Raw genomic sequence first — 26,444 nt, 5'->3', positions numbered from 1 at the left:
GGGACACTTGATGAAAGCACCGTTCACTTCACACTGAGTGTGACTTTGAAACAATTATGACAAAGGTCCACTGGTTATGAAATTAAATAAGTGATTAGGGTCTGCTTATTTCAAGTCTAAAAAAAATAATATTTGTAAACTAAAATGAAAAACATATATTGATTATTATTTTGTAACCTCCGCCAATGGCACCAGACATGGCTGCAGCTTTAGTTTGAAAAGTGAATTAGTCTCATCAAAGTCAGTAAAGTACTTCTGTCCATCCAGAGTGGATACCTCCACTACCTTCTACTTTCTTTATTTACACCATTCTCCACATCCGCCGCCCTAGAAAAGATTGCTATCCGAGTTGAATTTCTAAATGTGCACTGATGCTAGAGGGAATATCAGAGAAGAGATATGGAGACACACACGCACGCACGCACGCACGCACGCACGCACGCACGCACGCACGCACGCACGCACGCACACACACACACACACACACACACACACACACACACACACACACACACACAAGGAGATGAGGAATCTCACAGTTTGAACACACACCTACAGTACATACGTGCCCTTTTTCTTTTTTGCCCTGAGCCCTAAAAGTCTCCTTCAGAAAGGAGAAGGTGGACAAAAGACCGGGAGCCAGATAACACTCTTATAATAATCTCATTTCAATATTCTGCCATTGCAGGGCCAGTTCAGAAAATGATGAGATGAGGAAGCGAGGAGGAAACGAGATGATGAGTGGAAAATGATAGATAAGATTAAATGAATGAAGGAGAGAGAGAGAGAGAGAGAGAGAGAGAGAGAGAGAGAGAGAGAGAGAGAGAGAGAGAGAGAAAGAGAGAGAGAGAGAGAGAGAGAGAGAGAGAGAGAGAGAGAATAGTCACTGTTGGAGTGAATGCAGATGAATCCCTGCTCGTTTTTATGCTGTGAATAATAATTTTACACTTCCAAGGCAATTTTAGCGAGGAGGAACACTCTTTAATAAGCCCAATTGTGTGATTGGCCTCATGTGAAATTGAAATGCAGCCGAGCGCGCCTCAGCGGTGGCACGCACTACAATGTGTGGTACTGTGGTGGCACGCACTACAATGCCAACCTGTAATGGAATAGCACTCCAAATTAACGCTCTATGAAATTAGCTATGTCTGCCATGAAACCGAAGGTTGGGGGGGAGGGGGGGGGGCTAATGCCCACATTTTCATGCCATCACGAACCGAAGCACCTGTCTGCCTCTCCCCAAGGAGACAGGCTGGATCAGGGTAAACAGTTGTCCTGTCATACACGCAAGGTCAATCTCTTCATTTCCATCAGTGCACCTGTTTCTGCACTTTTGGGCAGGAGCGTCACTTCCAGGAAAGTCAGTTCTGTTTCTGATATAGAACATACTTTTTATTTGTATTTAACAAGTAAGACTCCCTAATAGGGAGATAAAACTTTAGAAGGCAATGGTAGGCAATCAGGAGGGAATATGTGAAAAAGGGACAGATCCATGTTGATGACATGAGTTTAGAGATACTGTGTACCGCTTTGCGTGATTTTAGGGCAAAATCTGTAGAAGCAGTGTGAGTATAAATATGACATTAGAATTGATGTAATGAATGTTTTAAACCACAGAAGAGCACATACTGTACACAAACAATCCATGAGAGCTGGCGGGGGGAGCGAGAAAGAGAGAGAGAGAGAGAGAGAGAGAGAGAGAGAGAGAGAGAGAGAGAGAGAGAGTGAGAGAGAGAGAGATTGGCAGACTGGTGCATGGAGCCACTGACAAGCATCAATCACGCCAGGCTTTGATTCACTCTGTTGTTGATGTCGTCTTCAAAAGGACTCTGTCACCACAGTGATTGTAATTTATGGGGGGGACTTTCCCTGGGGAAGCTGTTTGTGTTGTGAGATTGCCTCCGATCAAGATTGAATGCTCAGCGCCCGTGGGTGTGTGCGTACGGTATGTGCCTGCGTGCGTGCGTGCGTGCGTGCGTGCGTGCGTGAGTGAGTGTGTGTACACAAAGCAAGTTAAGAATGTTAGAGTGTGGTCTAATCACAATGCTCATTCTCCATTTCATTGTGCTAAAGCATATGTCATGGGGTCAATAAAGCACACGGTGAAGTCCTCAGATGCACTTACACTACAGTACACTTTAAAGCCTGTCAGCCTTAATTGGACCACAGAGGGATCCATTCAAATTATTTCTGCGTTAAATAAAACTGACAATTGCTTGGAAGACAGCAGTGATGTCAACAACCATCATTTTCTGGATCGTGACTTACAACTTCCACTGACTGATTGCGCAGACAGCACTCTGTCCTTTGGTCTGACAGTCTGCCAATCTTGGTGGCAGTCTTCGCTGTTGCTCAGACATACAGTTCATGGGATGAGTGATGCGCAGTCAGATACAAGGTGTTGTCAAGGGGTTTGCTTACCCAAGACTTGAGTGCAAAGCACACTGCCAGCGCAGCACCATCACCGCCATGTGCCGCTCCAGCACCAACAGGAAGTGTTGCGCTGCAGGGAGAACACACAGCGTGGGACATTTGTTTAGTCAGGGAATATTATCAGAATACCTGTCAAAACTGGGAATAAATTCCTTACCAAACAATTTCTTCACCAATGTGTTCGTAAAAGTGTCTAGTAGTAACATATTTAACAAAGTTTAAAATTCAAAATCCCTAGGAGAACCTTTGACAGCTAGGGTAACTTTGGGTCAATAATGGGGTGTCTGTTGTTTGACAGAGGTGTGTTTGGCACTTTATCCTACTCTGGTCAGAGTGAAAACCGCAACTCTATTGGCGATGCAGCTCTTGATGTGTGAGGTTCAAGATCTGCCTGTTGTCTCCAGCGTTTTGTATTTAGGGTCAATAAAACCTATATACTTAGTTGACCTTAGTTGAGTCCCCCAGGGTCTATACCCCTCTATGCTATAGGCCCAGCACTCTCCTTTTTTCCCTCTACACCAAATCTTTTCCCGCGAAAATAGCGATTTACAAGTTCACACAGCGTCACCCTGTGGCACATTTTGAGCTTGTAGATTTGCTATTCTCGTGGATTGTTCATTGTTCATCCCAGAATATGACACCAGGATTCATGTGCATACACGGCTGGGGTTTGTACCTGAAAGTCAGCGGGGACATGTGAACCATTTCTGTTCTGAAAGAGTTCCCTTCATATGATCCCAGAGGGTTCTGTGACTCCCGTTGGCCGCCGTGTCTTCCCCGGTAAGATGCCTGCTAAGTCCATTGATCAGCATCGCCAGGGGCGTCACACCAAATTCTGGGCCCTGGGTACAAGGATTCACTGCGGGCCCCCCCATGAATGTTAACTATTGAAAAATAGCAGATATACAAGCTCACAGCGCGGCACTGAGTGCCGCGCTGCGAGCTTGTATATCTGCTATTTTTGAAAAACCGTGAAAATGTGTGCAAGAAACCTACGTCAAGGACCCCCAAGATGATATGTATTTGGACCCACGGACCCCGATCTCAAAATATTTAGTTCCAGGGACCCCCCCAGAAGCAAAATTTGAGTTAGAAATGTTCGCTTGAAAAACACATATATTCAAAGATATTCACACATTTTCACAACTTTTCAAAAATAGCAGATCTACAAGCTCGCAGCGCGGCACTCGGTGCCGCGCTGTGAGCTTGTATATCTGCTATTTTTCAATAGATAAAGTTATTAGGGCCCCTCCACCTTTTGGGCCCCGGTAACTCAGTCCCACTTTCCTACCCCTTGTGACGCCCCTGAGCATCGCGCTTCCTCCGCAGACGTCTCAGGTGGCCCCTGTCTTAAGCTCAGGATCATACCAATCCATGCCCTCGGGGAACTCGAATCCCCCAAGGGGGGTCACTCTCATTACAGAGAGGCAGCTGTCTAATCTCATCCCTGTATAGGTTCCCTTTTCTGCTGGGAGAAAGAGAGAGGAAGACCCTTATCTGCGTGATGAATTTACTCAGGGACGTAAAAAAAAAAAAAGAGCAAATCAATGGAGCCTAGTAGGAGAGCGGAGTGGCGGTGTGTGGTGAAAAGGGGAGTAAATGAAACGGAGATATTCAGGGAGTGTAGCGTAAAGTGTGTGATTCCCTCGGGAGGACTAGGGGGTGGGGTGGAGGGGGTGTGTAATGGAACTCTGGTGACTTATCGGCAGGGCCTGGCAGTCGATGGGTTTGTTTGTATTGACTGAGCTCCGGGTTCATTTGAATAGTGAAGCAGCAAGAAAGGCAGAGAGAGAGAGAGAGAGATGGTGGTGGTGGAAGGACACATACTGATGGCCTTTACTTCCCTAAATACTGATGCTAATCTGGCCTGTTCCACGTGGTATTGAGTAAAGGCTGAAACAAAAGATGGCACAAAGCTAGCATATCGTCGTTGTCGGGTGGAAACCTTGTATGTCCAAAACCGTTCGTTTTTTATATATCATTTAAAAAATGATTTAAACTAGTGAAAACAGCTGATCTAAACACAACGCCTCGCACCGCGAGACGTTGTGTGCTTGTAGATCGGCTGTTTTCACTACTTTTGTGCGACAGACTTGTATGATGAAGCAGGGCTTTACTTAGTGAAAAAACATACAAATTTGAAACTTGGAGATACAAGATTTCTGCCCGACAGTGACGATATGAAAAGCACTCTTAAAGTGTAAAAACTGGAGGGTTTATTTGCAGATTATGTATTATATTGACTTGGCACTCAATAAAAAATTCCCTCTCAAAAAAATAATTTTACGTTTGACTACTGCAGCTTGTAAAGTGTTCTTGCCAGCTCTGTGATACACCACCAGTAACTCGACGGCATTGATTCTGCTTGAGAAACATAGTGCCCTGTCTGAGATTCATTTATTGGACTGGGAGAAATAATTCCTCGCCTCATTCCTCCCACAGGCCTACAGAATGATCTGGAGCCAGCCAGCCTCGAGGTGAAGCTCGAGGAGAGTCCCGGGAGCTCGGTTATGCTGACGCCCGTGTCCGAGGCGTGTTCTGTGGAGCTCGCCGCGCTGTCCCTACCGCAGGCGTCCCCTTCTTCCCAGCTCTCTGAGACCGCGTCGGACGCCAGCGCCCCCGAAGTGGCGGAGGTGGCGGAGGCCGCGGGCCCTGCCGCCGAGTCGGGTTGCCAGCCAGACACCTCCAGCACAGACGGAGAGGCCCGCACAGACGACGACAAGGACCCTAAGAAAAGCAAGGCACATCTCCATTGTCCTGTCTGCAAAGTCACAGTCAACTCCACCTCGCAGCTGGAGGCACACAACAGTGGTGAGACACTGACGTCAAAACAAATTCACACTGCAGGGACACATACTGTATTCTGGCGGTTACAGGCACTCAAAATGTTCACTGTGAATAAAGCCTAATTTATCATTTGTTTCATGGGACAAATATTCTGTCTGTTACAGCAGTGGTTCTCAACCTTTTCAGGCCGCGACCCCCAAAATAATCATATTTTAACTGGGGACCCCTCCACCCTGACGAGCACTAAGAGTTGAGGCATTACATTAAACACGGTTCTATTGTGAAAATAGCAGATCTACATGCTCACAACGCCTCGCAACTGCCTCTAATATTTGACGATTTGGCCAATGTTTAATTTGTCATTTCAGAGCTATTAAAAAGTGCTTAAATTGTCACTTTAGAAATGTGTAGATACGTTCTATACACTTAAACTTTATGCACATTAAGTTAATCATCTGAGGACCCCCCCAAATATTTTGGGGACCCCCCTGAGAACCACTGTGTTACAGATACTCAAAATGTTCACTGTGAATGAAGCCTAATTTATCATGTGTTGCATGACCATGTCGCTCACGGAAAATAACAGATTTCTCAACCAATGCAATGAGGCATACAATGAATTATAAATGAGACTTAACCGGTTTACTCCTTTGCATCCTATTGCCAGGCACAAAGCACAAACTGATGCTGGAGGGACAGAGTGTCCAGCCACGGCGCAGGGGTAAAGTGGTCGCGGCGCGCGTGGCTTGCAAGAGCAAGCGTCTGGGTAGCAAGGGCAGCGTGGGGGTGCCTAGCAAGAACTTCCAATGCGAAGTGTGTGAGATCTTCGTCAACTCTGAGACCCAACTCAGCCAGGTGAGGGCAATAAGCAAGTGTAAATGGAACATACCGGTACCGGTATATAAAGCCTGTTTAATGTGTTGTCCACATTGTGGCCCTTTTGCACTACAGAGAGATGGAAGAAGATTGGTTATAATCCATTACAGTGTGGGGTGTTTTTTTTTTCATGTGTTAACTGACTGTTTGAATCTGCTTGAATGAGACATGTCTGGGTTTGGCAACTGATAGAGTAGCATTTGAACGTTTTCCACCATCAAAGGTGCACTGGTGGGCAACGTACCAGATTCATGGATCACATGTCACTGTGAATTAACCTGGAAAAAAGGAAAACTCAGAGGAGATTGGTGAGACCCATGGTGAGTCACGGAGAGCAGACGGCAAGAGCTATCATCAGCCCAGGGGCTGATGTACCCTCCCGGGGTTGAATGAAATGAAAGATGAGGAAGGGAGAGAGAGAGAGGGCTTGGAGAAGTCCTGTAGATTTGTCAAGGCACCCTGAGTCTGAGTGTTGCTAACCTGATAGGAGTGTATTCAAATGGCTCTGGGCATAGAAGTCCTGTTGGCTGTGTGTGAGGAAAGCCAATTTCTAGTTAGCTGGATGAGGGCAAAAGTGTCACGTGCAACCGCCTCATCTCAGTACACTGATCATGGGCTACTAGGGCTGAGCACTATATAGGAGGTATTATATCAATGTTTTGATATTAAACTATATCATCTGAGATTATTGGTTTTAATCACTTGAGCCCTATTTTATTGCGACCGTAGGTCGCATTTACTACCAAAACCTCCACCGGCTGTCTGTCTGTCTGTCTGTCTGTCTCTCCGTCTGTCCGTCACACGTCACACGTCACACTTTTGCCCTGCTCATATCTCCACAACCGTTGCCCCCATCCATGCCAAATTTTGCACACACACTCCTTACCTGCCAAACTACAACCTCCAAGGACCCCCGGAGCTTCAGGGACCCCCAGGTCCCTGGGGGACCCCTAGGTGTAAAAAATGACCAAATGTGCAAAAATGACCAAATGACCACCCCAACGGGGCTGCTCACGGGGAATTCCTGGGGACCACCCACTCCTGGTGCTCCAGAACGGATGCAAAAGTGGTGGCGCCCCCAGTGGAGGACCCCCTCCACTGCAGCTCACATAAAATGCCGTAACTCGGGCTAGGAGCGCCCGGGAGAGCCGGGGCCGGTACCTATTCGTCCGCCAAGGCAACGCGGAGACCCCACCCCTCATTTCTCACATGGCCCTCTTCTAGCGCTACCTTCAGGCCGATTTTTAAAACACATTTTTGGACACTGCTCCTACAGTTTTTGCCCTAAAATCACGCAAATCGCTACACAGTATGTCTACACTCATCCCATCAACATGAATCTGTCCCATATAGCGCCACCTTCAGGCCGATTTTTAAAAACATATTTTTGGACACTGCTCCTACAGATTTTGCCCTAAAATCACGAAAATCACTACACAGCATGTCTACACTCATGTCATCAACATGGATCAGGAAGATTTTGGAAAAACACATTTTTGCCCTATTTGTGGAGATAAGCGACCTACGGTCGCTTATCTCCCGATTAGGGAGTCTTACTGGTACTTATATACTTTATACTTAAAATAGTGAAAATTGCTACAACAACATAAACATTTTGATGTTATCCATACCTAGCCCTAGTTGCTATTATTAATCAGACAGAAACAATGTCCTGAGCGTCACAAGCTACATGTGACGCTACTTGTAGTAGCACAAGCTTGCACACTTTGCTATGAACAGACTGACCTTATGTCACATTTCAGCCCTCGTTTTAAAAGCTACCACAAAGGATTCATAATGATATATCCGTGCTGTAATAATTATAATGTAATTAATGATTTGATTAAACCTGCATTCAGAGGTTCCCATAGAAGAGAACCCTGTTTTCCCACAGCACCTTGGGTAAGACAGGAGGGGAAACGCACTACAATTAATCCAGCAGTTTGTGAATAGAGCCATTCAGAGCATTGTGTATGAGTGGGATATTTGTACGAAACCATTATTTTATGCATTAGACAGATTAGTACCATTTGGCGTTTATATGAGTAAGGATTTCTTCACCACACATCCGATATAATATATATTTGATTGGTATGGTAGTTTTTTCTTCTTTTTTTATCAGACACATACAGTGTGTGCTTTTCTTACGTCTTAGCAAAGGAATTGTGTTTGGAAAGTTCCCCTATTTGCCAAAAGTTACTGTATGCGAAACCGGGCCACACAAGCCTTTGTGCGCATTCCACTCACAGGGTTAAAGCCTCACTCAACCCTACTCGTATAAGCCAGTTACTAGTGCAGAGAGAGAGAGTGGGGGATGAGGTGTACAGCAAGTTCCAAAGTGTTCATTTAACGCTTGCGGCTCCATTTTCATAAACTCTAAGAGTTACAGTTGAAGTTGTATCCACTGTGGGAACGCAAACAGATGCTTTTTAGCAGACCAATGTGTCTCTTTTGGTCTCCGCAGCACATGAATAGCCGGAGACACAAGGACCGTCTGGCAGGCAAACCTCCCAAACCCAAGTTCACCCCCCACAGCAAGAGCCAGCCAAGTTCCAGCTTAGCGGTAAGACACCAACAAACAAACAAACAAACACTTGACGCAAATTTGCATTCACACACGCACGCACGCACGCACGCACGCACGCACGCACGCACGCACGCACACACACACACACACACACACACACACACACACACACACACACACACACACACACACACACACACACAGTTGAGGAAAAACAAACAAAAACACAATTGACTTACTGTATGCTACAGCCAAACATACTGTAAACCTAGTGGAATCGCATTATTTTAAGGAAATTAATTAAAAGTCTATATAACTAACTTCATGATGACTAACTTCACCCAATTAAATGTGTGTGGCATTAGGTGACATGTTCGTAGCCTGGCATTAGCCAGACTGATAACATGGATTCACTCTCTCGTTCCTGCACGGTATCAGTCTGGACTTCGGTCCAATAGGGGGCGAGTATGAGAAATCAGAAAATGACCGGGCCAATCAGTGACTGCGTTTCAACTGAACAGTGCAACGCAGTCACTGATTGGCCCGGTCATTTTCTGATTTCTGAGTGAATCCATGTTATCAGTCTGGCTAATGCCAGGCTAGCATCTTCGGTGAGCGACTAGGCTCAAGCATGCAGCTCCGACAGGTTTAAAATGGTGCTGCCCCCCCCCCCACACACACACACACACACACACAAACACACACACACACACACACACACACACACACACACACACACACACACACACACACACACACACACACACACACACACACACACACACACACTGAAACAGCTCAGACAACAGCAGCCTGAATCAGCACTCCAGATTAATCACTTCTTTGCCTCCTGTCATGTTTGCACATGCTCACTTCTGTGTCTCCCCCCACCCCATCCTACAGAACGTGAGATGGAGTAGCTATGCGGGCGGGGCTGTTTCTGCCATGAAGAAAGTATTCAGCCAGTACAATCTCACCTCTCTCTCCTCTCAGGTCAGTGGCATGCATGAAAGGGGGGGACGGGGACGACGGGGGGGGTGCTTGGTGTTGTTGGGGGCTTCGAGCTGGCTGACATTTATGTAGGACTGCAACTATCGATTATTCCCTTATCGATATTATAATTCGATTGATTACTTTTGCTTCTCCACTGATCTGCAATTCTTTCACAAACCGAATCTCAAAAACATACTTCTAAATTAAACAGAAAATTAAAATGTTATCTCTTTTGAATATGTATTTACATTAGATTACGTTTTGGATCCGAATGAGGTTCCACCCCAGCATCAAACTAGCTAAGCTGACGCATATCTTACTCTGAAGTCCGCTGAGCAGAAATGATTAATAAATCACTTTTATAGAAATTGTGGAAAGACCTTGGTTAAATGTCCTTGTCTTGATTGAAGAATGCAACAACGTGTGATCAGCTCATAGCAGTTATATTGCTTTATTTTGTGCAATTGAATAACTATAGAGTAACGAAGTTTGACGTCATTTACACATCCTACCTGGTTCCTGTTTTTACCCCCATTCTGAATTCCCATAGACTTTTTTCAATCGCATCATATAAAAACTGTGTTCCAAACATAAACAGATGATCTAAGCCGTTTGACTCATATGGATATGAAGAAACATGTCGCCGAATTAGTTACATTTTCGCCAGAGATGACTGTATCAAATATTAGTGAACCACCTCCCCGACAATATTGCAGAGACGTTTGTTTATTTTTGGACCACAATGCTTATATGAGACGATTTTAAGATGACTCAATGTTATTCTCCATAGAGAAATTACTTCCGCGAACCGGGGGATGAGCGAGTGACGTCATGACTTCGTTACCCTATGCTGAGCATGACCTTGGAAATGACTCATGAATCCCCAGAAATAAGACTTGTATGCTGTATTCTTCTTTCTCACCTTTGACCTGTAGACCAAACTGGCCTTGCATAAGCAGCTGACGAAGAGCCTGACAACTGGCTTCCTGCCAAGCCCCCTCACCCAGCCCACTCTGTGCACCATGGCGGCCAACCCACTGGCTCATCTGCGCCATCCGGTGGGCACCACCACCTTCTTTCAGAACCCGTTCCTGAGCCCTGCTCTGTTCCGGCCTGCCCCAGGGCCCTTGCGAGCCACACACACCCCCATAATCTTCTCCCCTTACTAAGCACTCTACCATCACCCCCGCCCCCCAAAGTCCTTTGAGCTCCACCCCTTCCCTTTACAAAACCCCTCTTTTAGTGTGGCCCACATGACAGGGGCCACACACAAACTATGCAGCCTGCCAAACCCAACATGGAGAGAACAACGTGTAAGCACACAAGGCCTGGCCCCCGGCCGGCCACGGCACCAGAGCACAGGTCCTGTTCTGAAGACTTTAAGGTCTTACTCCCACCCCTCCCGCCCCCCCACCTTGCCTTCTATCTGATCCTCCTGTCATGACCTTAAGAGCAGGCCACGCCTCCAGGAAGTGACTGGTGCGAGAAGTCTCTTTTATAGCCATTTCATGGGTTAAACATGGTTTGGATTATTGATATTATTGTGTAATTTATTAGAGAACAAACATAGAGAAGTATAGATGTATGTTTAGTGTGGTTGCCACAAAATAAGGTCCCTTTACTTGATGTTATTTTAAAACGGTTTAACTTATTCATTTGGGTTTTTTTTTTATGATGGATTGATTATTATGACAGCAACGGAACCCAAGTCACCCTCCCATATGGAAGCTGACTATGGCTAGACAAGCTGACGAGTCTTTTCTTCAGCACCATGGGCCCAAAGCAGATGTCACAAGTCGAAGGGATGCACAAAGTGGCAGAAATCAAGAGGTCCTTATCACAAGTCCTTTTTTGTGGACGCATAGAACTGTCAATGATGAGGCTCCTTTAGAAATGTTTTTGGCATATATATTGCTGTACATGCGCAACACCTAAACTCACATGCAGATGAACTCATATGCAGATGACACAGCTATGGCATAGGAATCTTTCTTTATCTCTGACTCACTGCCAGGTATACGGTAGTCCCTTCATCATTTATTTATTTAGAATCCCATTGATTAAACACTCATCAAGGACCTGAAGGCCATCTTGTCAATTTGATTTCATGTCAATTTAGCAAGTCAGCCTTCCTTGGTGTTGTTTTAATTTTTTCCCATAGCCTAATTGCCTGGATGCTGCTTCAACAAGTTAGCAGAATCAAAATATTTTTGCATGTGAGAGTCATTGATTGATTGATTGATTGAATACTTTATTAGCAGTTCGCAGAAAAAAAGCACAGGAAAGTACAGTTCAACACAAGGTACAAGAGGATTTAAACCCAAGAAAGCACTATGGCTTGTTTCCATTGGGGTCCTTTGTACTCCATTCATTGAAAATGAACATGAAATACCCTCATTTAGTTTCCATGGTGAGCCCCTGCTACCTCTTTCGTCCGACGGTCCTCACCTCTATTTTGCCCTGCATTTTCCACGCTCAGGCAAGGACACAGGTCCATCCCACCTCGCTTCCAACACATCCACCTACACGCACTGACACATGTACATCCACCCACCCACCCATACACACACGCACACGCACGCACGCACACACACACGCACGCGCGCGCACACACACACACACACACACACACACACACACACACACACACACACACACACACACACACACACACACAATAGGGATGGGACGATATGAAAATTTCACATCACGATTATTGTGACAAAAGAAATCACGATTTACAATATTATCGCGATAATAAAAATCCATTATCATGGGGCGGAACATTTTCCAAAAAATAGCAGATCTACAAGCACGCATTGATAGAGACCTTTTTACCAATTATAGAGGGTTTAAGTGGTACCAGATATGCAGCTAGGCAAATAAAAGGTGAATTGAACCCAGTGCATGACAGAGGACGATATCACGATAAATTAAGTCTCCACGATACGATTATCATGAGTGTTTTTTATCACAATAAATGTTAATATCGCTTATCGTCCCATCCCTAACACACACACTGCAAACTCTGTACTGCATAATCCACAGAGTTAAATTGAAACTCAGGATATTGCAGTGCACACATATCACATACATTAACAATTTAAAATAAATAAATAAAAATTGCAAAAGCTCAATGAAAGGTTTTGACTGCGCAGTGGTGTGGATGCCCGTAGATGGGAACTGCTTCCTCTAGTATTTAAGTGGCATCCCACTACACTACAGTCTGCATGCAGCCAGTGAGGGAACAAAGCACAGTGCCATGGCAACCACATTAAAAGCACCTTAAAACCGATATACTTACAAAAGCAATGGAAATTGTTTTGACGTTTATCTCCTCTTTTAATTCCTCTAGTTGTATGTTTTGACAGTCTCGTGCCAATTTAATTGAGCATTTTGCTTTGACAAAAACAAAAACGAACAAACAAAAAAAAAAGAACAATCAAGTGAGAATGATTTACGAGATGGTTAGGCCCCAAACTGAGACAGGACTGGCTCTCAGATCTTAACATTTAAAAGCAATACACCTGTTATTTTGATGTTTATTAAGTGTTTGTTTCAGTGCGAATGATGGCTTTACCTATTCTGAACTGGAAAAACTCCCTTGTAGTAATGTATTCTGTACTCCTGCACAGACAAGGGATGATTCTGTATTGTGAGCGATGAGTCATTTGGAGTTGAGTTGATTCTGGATGACTTGTTCTGATGATGTATGCCCTTGATGCTCAGTGCACACATTGTGACTCTTATGTTTTTCCCCCCGAGGAGGGTTCTTCAGCTGAAATCTGACATTTCTGTTTTACTTTGATGTGTGTGGAACAAACAGGCAGGATTATGCGTAGGAATTCCACAGGGCAAACAATGTTACGTAGACAAGTGTTATGGATAAGTGTCAAAAGTGCAACATCAGATGTCATTTTGCTGTTGAAATTGTGTCCGTCTCCCCCGCCCCCAAACCCGCCCCACCCTTCCCCCCACCCAGGACATCCGCCAAACGCTACATCTCTCAACCCCCGGTGCTTGGCGCGCACAGCCTCTTAAAGACTTTATCACTCTGTTCTTTCTCCAACGGTTGCGCCTACCCCCAAATCCACCTAAATTACAGTACAAATTACAGTAACAGAGACGATCCTATGCATTTCCGTCAGTGCAATATGTATAGTTGTCTGTGATGCAGCATCGCCATCTGTTGTGAAAACCTTGCAATTGCCATCCCCTGTACTCTGACTAGTGCTTCTCTCCACGTCAACCTTCGATCTATTCTGCGTTTTCTGTCAAGGCCCCCGGTCTTTTTTGGGAATATGAAGCCACCACAGGTCTCCTTTGCCATACCGATGTGATTCTCCCCGGTCACACAACTCAGTGAACCAGCCAGCCTATGATCTTCACTGTTTGTTTGTTTCAATGGGAACTCGAATGAAATCTTTGACCCATTCAGAACGGGTGATACACATTTTGTGTATCATTATTTTATGCTTTAACTATTGAAAAATAGCAGATATACAAGCTCACAGCGCGGCACCGAGTGCCGCGCTGCGAGCTTGTAGATCTGCTATTTTTGAAAAATCGTGAAAATTTGAATTTTGACCCGACTCTATAAGTGTCTTTTGAATCCTTCTAAGGTTTTTTGAAAAACCCTATGTTTCTGTGTCAGTAATCTGGCTATAGCCATCGTCAAAGAAAAGGTCCTTTTCACTTAACTGGAGCTCAGTTAGTCTGTTCTTGAGAGACTACTATGTCAGAGGTTCTCAAATCTTTTCATGTGAAGGACCCCCAAAATTATATTTATTTGGCCACGGACCCTCATCTCAAAATATTTAGTTCCAGGGACCACCCAGAAGCAAAATTTTAGTTACAAACGTTCGCTTTGAAAATACATATATTCAAAGATTTGCACACATTTTTATGACTTGTCACTTTTTTCAAAAATAGCAGATCTACAAGCTCGCCGCGCTGTGAGCTTGTATATCTGCTATTTTTCACTGGTTAAAGCATTCAATAATTTGTAGGCCTAAATGGGTTAAATAACAATAATAATAATAAAAGAAAAAAAGAAATCTAGAGAAGGCAAATTATATATAATCCATAGAATAACTATAGATATTTTATCAGAGTTGCTATTGCTATCTGTATCATGATGAAATGCTATCTTAGAGGAGAGTAGATGATGTTATTGTAGGCTGTATTGTACAGCATACGCCGCTGTAAGGGAAAAAGGAATAATTCTTTGCTCGTATTTTCTTTTGTTTGTTTATTTTCATGGTTTTACTTACTTGTTTTTTAAGTACAAGAGACAAAAATATTCAAAACACGAGTGCTGGAGTTGTTTATTTATTGACTGAATGCACATACAGTACATACACATTAGCCAGGTCTTCTCAGGGGTAATAGGTTGGGTAAATGTTAACATGAGCATCCGTTCTGGGCGTTCTGTTCTGAGGCAAAGCTGTAGGCCTGATTTACTTCGTCGTACAGCCATGTCGCTCGCCGAACACAGCCGATACACGAGTTCACAACACATCTTGATGCATCACATTGTGAGCTCGTAGATTGGCTATTTTCTGTGAGCGACACAGTCGTATGACGAAGTACTATAAATGAAGCAGGCCTGCAGTATTCTACCACAGAGAGGACATGGGATGGATTTGTGACAATAAAAACCTCTTAGAACTTGTGTAAAGCTTTTAGATAACATTTATTGTAACCTTGTGTGTGTGCGTGCGTGTGTGCGTGCGTGCGTGTGTGCACGTTTGTGTGGGGTGAGAGTGTTATATCAATGCATAAAGGATGAGTTAAGTCCATACATATCAAACACATGGAAACCGTTATATATTGTAGGAGCAGGTGTGTGTTGATTTGTATGGCAGATCTCAGAACTGGGGATTCTTTATCTGATTTGCCAATACAGGTCTTTGGGTTCGGTGAATGTGTGTACCCCACCTTGCAGAAAGATGCTTGGGGCTGATATAGAAAACATCAAATATGGCTGATAGGGTTAGGTTTCATACTCATTTATAGATACACTCTCGAAATAAAATCACCTGTCAAGGCATGCTTGGTGCTTTGCAGAAATACAAAATAGAATAAAAAGTAAAAAATCACACTCGTGTGAACTGAGCGGTGGTGTGTGTGTGTGTGTGTGTGTGTGTGTGTGTGTGTGTGTGTGTGTGCCCCCTGTGTGTGTTTGTGTGTGAGTGTGCCTGGCCTATGCCTGGCCTATCCTGAACAACAGCGCCCCTGTGTGGTCAGAAAAGGTTACTGCAGGCTACATACCCGGAGACAGACAGACAGACAGACAGACAGACAGACAAACAGACAGACAGACAGACCCACACACACGGCCACGTATAGGAGCGTTGTGACCACCGCTCAAAAATACTAAAGCTAAGCCCTCATTTATTATTTCATACAGAAATTAGATAAGCACTCCTTTATTATTTCGTACAGAAATGAGTGATAAGGCAACGTATTTGAATAGCTGATAACAAGTTAATTCCTTCAGACTATTTTCTACAGGTTGCCACCAGTCTAGAGCAGAGGTTCCCAAACATATCAGGTCGAGACCCAAAAGAGAGATTAGACGTTTGCACGGGGCCCAAACTAGTGAAAATAGCAGATCTACAAGCACACAACGTGCCACTTGTCACGTTGCGATTTTGTAGATCGTCTGATTTCACTACTTCTTAATTATTCATATTATTATATAATATTATAATATTTTTATTTATGGAATTTCTTACATTTGTTAGTTTGTTTTAAAATGTATAAAAATGGCTTAACCTTTTTTTTTTTACATATATATTACGATCTGTACTCGAGTAATGATGACCCATAGAAATGAGTCTGTGACCCACAAATGGGTCCTACTCCTAACCCACTGTTTGGGAACCACTGGTCTAGAGTGACAGAATGCTTCTCTGAGGCTCTGAACAATACTGCTTAACATCTGTGTGTTTGCCACTCTGTCCACCATTCCTGTACTTTACAGGCATGTCTCTCTGATATGCTGTGCTCTGGCCAACACTGAATGGAGTGAAGCGCCCTTGTGATAGGCTACTAAGTAGAGGAACATCTGTCTCTGGACTGTTTTTATTGTGATGAATTGAGATACACAGACATGATGCCTTTCTCCATCAACCCATATTATCTCGTCATTAGCCCCATCTGGTTTTCACTGATGTACACGTCCTTGTTCATTTGAAGGTGAGTCCTGGACTGTGCGTTGCACTCTGCACCACAGACCATCATGCCAGGCCTTTGTTTGTGTAAGTGGTTGTTAAGAACAACATCAAGCACACTTCTTTGGATGCCAATCAAAGGAAACCCAGCTATATCCCTATAGCTGTGACTAAAGCCAGTGGAATGGTAGGACATGATGACCTTGGCTGAGCCATGACACTGGTGTAGTTGGTGTATTGATCCAATCTGACTGCAGATGGATGGAGGAGCAGGCACCCTCCATCGTACAATGGTCCCGCACTATGGGCTATTTTCGGTGGGTGGCACCGTCCTACGACGTATTATAAACATCAGGCTCTATCGCTATAGTGTGTGGCAAAGTAGTCCTACAGTGGCCATGTTTAGGGCCCACCCTAACCTTAACCTCCGGTCGAAATGATGGGCGTTCGCAAAAGCGAGATTTCCCCTTTCAATTGTCTGATTGGCATAGAACTAATGTTCTTCTACTCCATCAGAACATGTGTTGGCCCTAAACATGGCCGCTGTAGGAGGGGACATGTCTTCATTACGACATGTCGCCACTCCGACATTGACTTCTTATTGTCGGAGTGGCGACACTTCCATAGAGGTTAGGTTTAGGGTTAGGGTTAGAGTCGGAAAGGAGACTACATTTTGCCACACACTATTGCAGCAGCTCCCCCTCCCACACACACACCATCACAGCTGTCCCCCACCCTCGTCGTCAAACTACATAAACAGCTTCAGACAAACATGGACCAAAACATCCTGAAAGGTAACCACAGAGTACAGGCCTGATTGACTGCCAGTTAAAGTCTGACAGAGAATCAGCCTGGTTGATTACAGGTGTTTACTGATGTGGTGGCACGCTTCACTTGCAGGCGACAACAACCTCACCCCAATGCCACAGTTATACACGAGGTTAACAAATGTTACAGGGAAAAAAGAGGCAGAGTGACACATGGAGGAGTCAAATAAATCGATACGATTTTCAGCTTCCTGAGTGTGGTTCTTTAGTGCTTTACTGTGTAAGTGTCTATTGACGAGGAGCAGACAGTAATGTGGTAGCTTGTCCACTTGCATGACAAAGGTGTCACCCTTTCCAGCAGTCTCAGCAAACACGCACGCACGCACGCACGCACGCACGCACGCACGCACGCACGCACACACACACACACACACACACACACACACACACACACACACACACACCTCAATATCTCATGATCAAGAATCAGTATGCCTTTTCCCAGATAAGTTGTGCCACTGGCCAAATGAACAGATGATAGTGGTGAAGTCCACAGAAACATCCTGATTTTAAAGCGTCCTTTCGCTGTGTGGAATTGCCTCTATCTCAAGTACTGAAACCCAATCTTCTATGTCTTGACAGAGCTGGGAGCAAAGACTGATGAGAAGGTCAATAGAGCAGCAGCTGTCAGAGCTGAATCCATCATCGCCATTGTAAAAGAAAAAGGCATTTGTTTTACGTTTCCCTGAAATGTTGGGTTGTCTCTGTTGCAGAGATAATTTGGTGTTTTCTCTGACAAACCAAATGTAATTGGTACTGATAAAAGACCATTGCTCGTTGCTCTGTTACTGAAATTTCACATTCTGTTACTGAAATCTCACATTTTCAGTGGTCACTGCAGTTCACTGGAAGGCTTTTGTTCATAAATCAAAGGGACAAGTGACAAATGTTTCCCAAGGTTGGCAAATATGTATTTCACATTTTGTTATGTTTCAACCTCTTTTTTTCTGTCTGTCTACATGGCCATAGAGCAATTTTATAGAGCTTGTCTTTGTTCACCTTGACATTAGAATAAATCAGACAAATAGGATGCTAAAAAAGACCTCCCCATTCGTTTGAACCCTCACACTTACAAACTGAGAGCAATAGCGTGTTTTCATAATTCAACTGTGAGATTGTAAGGCAACATCAATGCATTGGCTTTCTCTTCTAGCCATTAAAAAGAACATGACTGAATGAAACGTTACATGGTTTTGCCCAGAGGGGAAACTAAGGTGAGAGCAGTATCCTTTCAGAAATGTTCCACTTGTGATTTTCTCATTAGCTTACATTAACCTTTCCAGTCAATGTGCCCATGTGGAACGCGCGGATCATTTCCTCTGCCTAAACATCTCTGACCTTGTCTACACAAATCTGTTTTCACTGTCACTCAAAAACCAAATGGAATCCTTCCTAGTTTCTTCCACTAGATGTGAAACAATTCCCATTTTTGGCATAGCATTATTAGACATTATCATGAATGATGAACCCCATTCCTAGCGTATAAATTGCAATCAAAGCGTTGCAATATGAAGACAGACAAATGTGTAGAGCACAGCACAAGGTCACCACAGACAGAAGAGTGTTGAATAGGGTTTGTTATGTGATTTTAGTTTTGTTAAAATAAGTGTGAAATCGCTGTATATTCTGAATCATTGCTATATAATGTTTGTAGTTATATCAAAGACCATGCCAATATTTGTCTTAAAAGAAAAAGACACAGTATGAATTGATCATGTGCTCCAGTCTTCACTTTTTCATTGGCTACATGATTGTTCATTTATAAATACTCTATAGTATACTTCTCCAGGGCATTTTATTTCAGTTCCAAAGCCTGCCCACTGCTGATTTTTGCAATTTTTGCAATCTGGGAACGCAACCCATTCTGTGTTTTTGCCTTTCTTTGGGTAGAAACAGGACCTTGGTTGGTACTAACAACACGACATGCTTAGAGCTTTGGTGCCGACATAATTCTGCTATTAGGAGAATGTCTTGAAATATTACATTTTTTAATGTTTAACTTGAGGGATGTTAGGTCTAGAACCAGAGTTTAAACCATTTCAATAACACCAACGTCATTAGTAATAAACTAATAATCTTTTCTCAGAGACATTCATTTAATAATAATTTAGTCTAGTGGACTGATTCACTGACATCTTCAGAGCCATGAGCAAAACAGCAGAGACCTCTGTTGGCCGTAAAACAAAGTGCACGCTCTGTTGGCCATAAAACAAACTGCAAAATAAATGACAGTTACTGTACCAGTTGTGTAAGCTTCAGTTTATTGAGCCTTTTCAACAAATACACAAATGATTTTCAATGTTTGAAAGCATATCTGAATGATTCACCTTCAACCATCTCATGGAATGCACATCAGAAGGGTTACAGCTGGCCTGGAAACAACTCAACCAGAAATCATGTTTAACCTGCAAGTCTGAGCTCAGAGAGAGAGCTGTTGTGATGGCTGAGCAATCATGGATGCAGGAGAATTTCCCACGATTAAACTGCTACTGTACCAGAAGTAATTACTCCATGAAATAACAACCACCACTACCAGCGAGGCACAGAAGAAAAATAACGTCTTTACAATACATGCAAATAGGTATCAAGCGAGTACACTTCAAGAGGACATTAACAGCTTCATGAGAATCATGACATGACATGTTACATGTCATAGTTTTAGGTGAAACATTTAACCTGATACTGCACCCTGATTAGACCTCAATAGTTCAGTAGCCATTTGACAATAATTCTGCAGTTTTCTTTTTTGAGCGGTGGTCACAACGCTCCTATACGTGGCCGTGTGTGTGGGTCTGTCTGTCTGTCTCCGGGTATGTAGCCTGCAGTAACCTTTTCTGACCACACATGTTAAGGGAGGGGCGCTGTTGTTCAGGATAGGCCACACACACACACACACACACACACACACACACACACACACACACACACACACACACACACACACACACACACACACACACACACACACACACACACACACACACACACACACACACACACACACACACACACACACACACACACACACACACACACACACACACACACACACACACACACGTGATTTTTTTTTTTGACAGATTAGATCGTAGCCTTAACTGGGGAATGTTTTCATCAATCTACGGAGGTCTGTGACATCATTTCTCACCCTTTTTCTTTGCAGTGCACAAAAGCTTTTTTACGTAACTTCAAAACAATAAGTAGAATCACACCTGAAAATGAACTTAGACAAATAATGCAATTTTGTCCTTCATAGCACCAATCTTTTGTTTTAGCATAAAAACAAACCACAAAGGCAATAAGTGTTAATGGAAAATCAGTTGGAATATAACAAGACTGGAATGGACTTTCTAAAAAGATTTTAGGAATGCCAATCATTCACATTAACATTCCACATTGAAATCAAGAGGACCAGTAGTGTAACAAATCTCCCCGCTAACAAATAACACATATATCAACACAATACACTCCACCCAGCACACCGTTTTCATTAGCATAGGCTTGAACATTATAGGATCAGTTATCTGTAAATGTTTCCATGTGATTCATTTTTTTGTATAACTGTAGTGAGTTACATTGCATTTGAATTCATCTATATACAGTTCCATCCTATGAACGAAGACTGTGATACAGACTGCGATAGGCCTATATTATATTTATAATATATTTTTAGATCAAAACTTTAGATGTACAGTGTGATTAAAGTGCAGAATATTGTCTTTAATCAGAGTACTACTAAGCCACGGCTTTGAGAGCTGGCTTTATAAGAATGACTGTGTGCGATTCTTTATGCACACTGCCAGTAGGGCACACATGTATTTTTTTTTTTTTTTAAGATTTGTTTTGGGGCTTTTATGCCTTTATTGGATAGGACAGTAGACTGACAGGAAATGGGGGGAGAGATGGGGAGCGACATGCGGCAAAGGTCGTCCGGATCGGGAATCGAACCGGCGACAGCCGCCAGGCATCCATGCCTATGTGGCAATGCCTAAGTGGTATGCGCATTGCGCCTAGACCAGTAGGCCAGCAGGCGCCCCCACAAATGTATTTTCACATAATTCTTCATGCTTACCATCTAATTTTATGATGCAAGTCAATGGGGTTCTTGATTGGGTTGAAACCTTGACCAAATGTGTAGTTGTACGTAACACATGTCAGATATGTCACGACTATTGTCATAGATGACTGACGTCACAAGATCTACAGGCCTTTCCCACGATTCGTTTTTTTATCTCATGAAAAGGAAAGGCTACAATCCTGGACCTAACGTAATGATTAAAACAGTTTAACAATCGGTATCAGGTAGAGTATAATACAACAGAGTTAGTACATTTGCAGTGGTTGGGGGCTGTCTCCATACTCCCTAGACATTTTGATGACATAAAACTGTAGCAGTAAATAAAATAAAATGTCAATCATCTTTCCAAATACTTATGAGTTAAATATGAATACAATCATCCTGCCTTGTTTGCTCTCATTTAAAAAAGAAATCCCTCAATCCCCAAAAGCTTACTGACCTTTCAGCAAACCTGCAGTTCCCTTAAAACACCTCCACTCTCCCCTTTTATCTCCCTGCTAATCCAGGCCCTCCATTATGGTCACTCAACTGTCTGTAGAACCACTTCCCTTGTTCTTGTTGCGACTGAGGGGGAACGTGGACTTGCTCTGTGGCTGAGTCATTTTGCTGGCCAGGTAGACGAAGGGCTCGATGAGCGTGCGCCGGTCCACCACAGACACTTCCCATAAGCGGACCTTCTCAGCTTTAGCCCAGTTCTGAGCCATGTTTGCGTCTACCAGACGTTCCTCTTGCTTGTCCAGTTTATTGCCCAGCACAACAATGGTCACCTGTGAAAAAATGTTACCACACATTTTACAGTTTCTGTGCATGTTTAGCAAACAATGTGTCATACATTCTACAGATTAACCACTTAAAAGGCCCATGTCAACCAAGGGCTGTCATCAGTAGGTAGATTTGGTCAATTCATCATATGCCTTTCACACCTAAAGTCCTCTAAAAAGCTCCGGTCGGATCAATAACCTGACACGTGCTCATACAGACTGTTCAGAATCTTTTTAGGGAAAGTCACTTCATTGCCATAGTCACTGGAGGAAGTGGGCAGAATGAGGTCTGTGATAATCTCGTGGGAAAGTGGAGATATTTTACTAAATGTTCCTTCTCTCGAAGAGTGACAGTTTGGTGCCATGTAAATGTATTATTTTGGTAGTCTTTGCTCTTAATGTAAGGCAAGAACAATTTAAAATGTGTTAGAACACAAAGCAAATTTCTGTTATATTCCACACTACAAGTAAACAGATTCTCTGTTTATAATCATTTATCCCATTCTGTGCCTCAAGATTTTAGAGGCACAGATTGGGATAAACAAGTCTAGAGCGAGAGAGACAGAACGAGCTCTGACTCACATGCTGTTATAATCCTGGAGATGAGTCAATATGTCAATAATGAGTCAATAATGTTGATGTCTAACACAGTCATAAACATCAATGTGTGAACATATTGAACACGTTATCCATTGTGGAGCCCCTAATTCAGCTTAACAACAACTACAAAGTGTGATGGTCCTCACCTCTTTCTTGTCCCTCTGGCGGTCAATGTCCTTCTTGAGTGACTCCATTCGCTTGAAGGACTCTTTGCTGTCGATGCTATAAACGAGCACAAAGCCATCCGCAAAAGAGTAGTAATGTCGAGGAAACTCCATCCCGTCCCTGAGCCCTCGGGTGTCATAGAAGCGCACCTGCTCCCGCGTGCCGCGGTCCGTTTCTATAGAGCCGATGTATATGTCCTCCAGGGTCTCCATGGGCTCTGAGCCTAACAGATGACACATCAGATCAGTGGTTTATCTGAGTAAAAGTATCAATACTGCAATGTAGAAATACTCTGTTAGGGCAGTGGTTCTCAGCCTTTTCAGGCCGTGACCCCCAAAATAATCATATTTTAACTGGGGACCCCCCCCCCCCCCACCCTGAGGAGCACTAACAGTTGAGGCATTACATTTTGTATAATGCTATTTCTATTGTGAAAATAGCAGATCTACATGCTGTGAGCATGTAGATCGTCTATTTCCACAATTTCTGCCTCTAATATTAGACAATTTGGCCAATGTTTAATTTGTCATTTTAGAGGTAATAAAAAGTCCATAAATTGTCACTTGTCACTAGAAACATGAGCTACCCTCTGTTCACTTAAAGGACAACTTTGGTTTTTTACAACAAGGGTTCATATTTTAGATTGTAATTAGAGAAAAGAAAAAGTGAGTGTTAAAATGTTTTCATTTGCTTCGTTCTATTGTTTTATCGCGTTTACCGTGCTAAAATGTGGGGCATGCGTACGCATGGGGGTATGCGTACAAGTGGCTAAATATGTCTTTTTAGACACAATAAGCCAGCAGTTTCTTTATTGCTATGTATTTACAGTAACACTTCAAGCCCCCATAAGTCACATCCAACCATGAAAGGTTGCGTTGTACCTTGGGAATGGGCTTATTCTGTGTAAAATGGCATATTTAGCCACTTGTACGCATGCCCCCAACCACTGAAATAAGAATCTCTAAAACAATAGATAGAAGTAAATGAAATCAATTTAACACTCATCTTTTATATTCTTTAATCTAACATATGAACCCTTGTTGTAAAAAACTAAAGTTGTCCTTTAAACTTTGTTGGTTTGTTTACTGTTGAGTGAGAAAACAACGTTGCACATTAAGTTAATCATCTGGGGACCCCCCAAAATAATTTGGGGACCCCCCTGGGGGTCCCGCCCCACAGGTTGAGAACAACTGTGTTAGGGCACGGTCACACCGGAAAGAATACTCTATTCTACCAATGAGAGTGGATTCTGCCAATGCATTTCAATAGGAATGGTGTGGATTTATAGTCTTGCGCAGCTTTCAGCGTGCTGCGCAGACCTTGCATTTATGCTTCAAGCAGTGTTTTTCCCCTCTGTCCAATCGGGTGAGTCGAAAGGTGGACTGTCCCACAACTCAGTAAGTAACAGCTATGTGTGTCATTGGTTATTGGGAGAATCCGCTGGCTGCAAAAAGTCGGCTGAGCACAAAAAGAGTTTATCAGCCGCCAGCCATACTTTGGTGCTGCACTTTTCAACACTATTCTAACTACGAGGGTGGATTCTGCCAATGCATTTCAATGGGAATGGAGAGGTTTTCTGCCATTTGCTAGTACAAAAATATTGGTATTAAATTGTACTTAAAGTAACAAAAGTAGAACGTGCTCATTATGCAGAATGTCCCATTTAAAGTTTTCAAATCTGTATAAAATCTTTGAAAATAGCAGATCTACAAGCTCACAATGCATCGCATCGCAACGCACTGTGAACTTGTAGATCGGCGATTTTCAAATACAGAGTAACTAGTAACTGTATTGGAGTAAAAGTACAATATTTGTCCAGATGTCCAATGTTGCTAACCACTGGAATGATCAGCACCAAGTAGGCTACCAAGGTTTTATATACTAGACCGGCGCCCTTCTATCTACATGTAATAACCCAGATTATTACATGTCAGGTAGAATTGATCTGGGTTAGGTTAAGTTTGATGTGAATGTATGAATTCGATTCACCAGAGAAGTTTTGTCAAACCAAAACATATTATTCACTCTGCTCATTTTGAACTGTTAGGAGTCGGACAGTACAGTCCATGAAGTATTTAACAAAAGGTTTGCCACAACACTTAAATTATTCAACAGAAATCGCTCAAGCTGAGCCATACTAGCAGAGAACTGTTCCATTTCCATGTCTCTGTTTACACAAACTAACACATTTTAGAAATCCATGAATAAATATTATAATAACTAAGTAGTAGTGAAAATTGCAGAGGCGGCACGTTGAGAGCTTGTAGATCACTAGTTTGGGTCCTGGGCGATTGTCTAATGTCTCTTTTGGGTCACACAGGCTAAAAAGTTTGGGAACCACTGGTACAGTATATTCATGCAAAACCCACTAAGCCTGCATTATACATAGTAGTTGCACACGCAGCACTCCTACAATCTACAATCTCATGACACATGGTAGCACAACATATTGTGAGCTTGTAGGATCTGCTATTTTTCATGCTCATCACAATACAAAACCAAGTATAGTTCAAGATTATTCTGATTAGCAAACAAATATTATACATTTTCCTTAATTTACAGCTCTGCTGGAACAACACAAGTCCAGTACCATTTTAACCATATTCATCTGTGCTACATATAATTCATGCCACACAACTTACCTGCAACATGATTGGCATACAGTAGTTGTTCCAATACGGCTGTTTTACCAACAGCAGACAGGCCACAAACCACCACTTTACAACTTTTCCCCATGACTACGATTATTGCTGTATGTCAGGAAACCTGTAAAATATATTTGGCAACGTTACACAAATGAAGAAATCCCTCGTGGAGTGCATTGAAATTAGACAACGGGGAATTTATGTAAACTTAACTATCTAGTCTGGACTGGTTCTGTTATGTTAATCACAACAACACAAATATGATTATTTGCTCTTATTCGAACTACACGTCATGCATGCAGGCTAGTCAGAGCAGCAACTGACGAACTGACAGCATTAGCATTTAGCTCCCATGCAGAGAAACTCGATATCACAACGATCGGAACACTCGACTGAACAATCGACAGGGATTAAACGATTACGACACCTTTTTGATTGATCCCAAATGACCACAATAACGTCGTCGATTACTTGCTGCTACATGAATGTTTTACTCGTGGAAAAAGTAGCTCAACTGTTTAGTGTTTAGCTAGTCCTCTCGTCCTCCTGACGAGCTATACTTCCTGTTTACATA

General features: G+C 43.1%; 2 protein-coding genes across 2 annotated transcripts in view; one reads left to right on the top strand and one right to left on the bottom strand.

Moving 5' to 3' along the window:
• Positions 1-10,785, top strand: part of znf385c (zinc finger protein 385C) — a gene marked incomplete at both ends in the record, with an annotated part of 128,950 nt that extends 118,165 nt beyond the window's left edge. Inside the window, 5 exons of the mRNA XM_080723288.1 lie at positions 4,876-5,244; positions 5,888-6,075; positions 8,561-8,659; positions 9,527-9,616; positions 10,552-10,785. Coding sequence (XP_080579414.1) covers positions 4,876-5,244; positions 5,888-6,075; positions 8,561-8,659; positions 9,527-9,616; positions 10,552-10,785 — 980 coding nt within the window. The remainder of the gene's footprint in view (positions 1-4,875; positions 5,245-5,887; positions 6,076-8,560; positions 8,660-9,526; positions 9,617-10,551) is intronic.
• A 9,080-nt stretch (positions 10,786-19,865) lies between these two features.
• On the bottom strand, positions 19,866-26,417 carry nkiras2 (NFKB inhibitor interacting Ras-like 2). Its single transcript, XM_080723998.1, has 5 exons — positions 26,298-26,417; positions 25,868-25,991; positions 23,207-23,448; positions 20,682-22,466; positions 19,866-20,352 (listed from the first exon to the last, which is right to left on the bottom strand). The coding sequence occupies exons 2-4, from the start codon at positions 25,959-25,961 to the stop codon at positions 22,224-22,226; spliced, it is 579 nt and encodes a 192-aa protein (XP_080580124.1). The 5' UTR covers positions 25,962-25,991; positions 26,298-26,417; the 3' UTR covers positions 19,866-20,352; positions 20,682-22,223.
• Positions 26,418-26,444: the final 27 nt, after the last annotated feature.

This window comes from Nannobrachium achirus (genome assembly GCF_963921795.1).
Source record: "Nannobrachium achirus genome assembly, chromosome: 4".
Lineage (NCBI taxonomy): Eukaryota > Metazoa > Chordata > Actinopteri > Myctophiformes > Myctophidae > Nannobrachium > Nannobrachium achirus.
This window is presented reverse-complemented; position numbering and strand designations above follow the sequence as displayed.

Coding starts and splice junctions, on each gene's coding strand:
- nkiras2 (XM_080723998.1), bottom strand. CDS start 25,961: ATGGGGAAAAGTTGTAAAGTGGTGGTTTGTGGCCTGTCTGCTGTTGGT. Junction 23,449..25,867: donor GTATGCCAATCATGTTGCAG/GTAAGTTGTGTG, acceptor GTCATCTGTTAG/GCTCAGAGCCCATGGAGACC. Junction 22,467..23,206: donor GCCAGAGGGACAAGAAAGAG/GTGAGGACCATC, acceptor ATTTTTTCACAG/GTGACCATTGTTGTGCTGGG.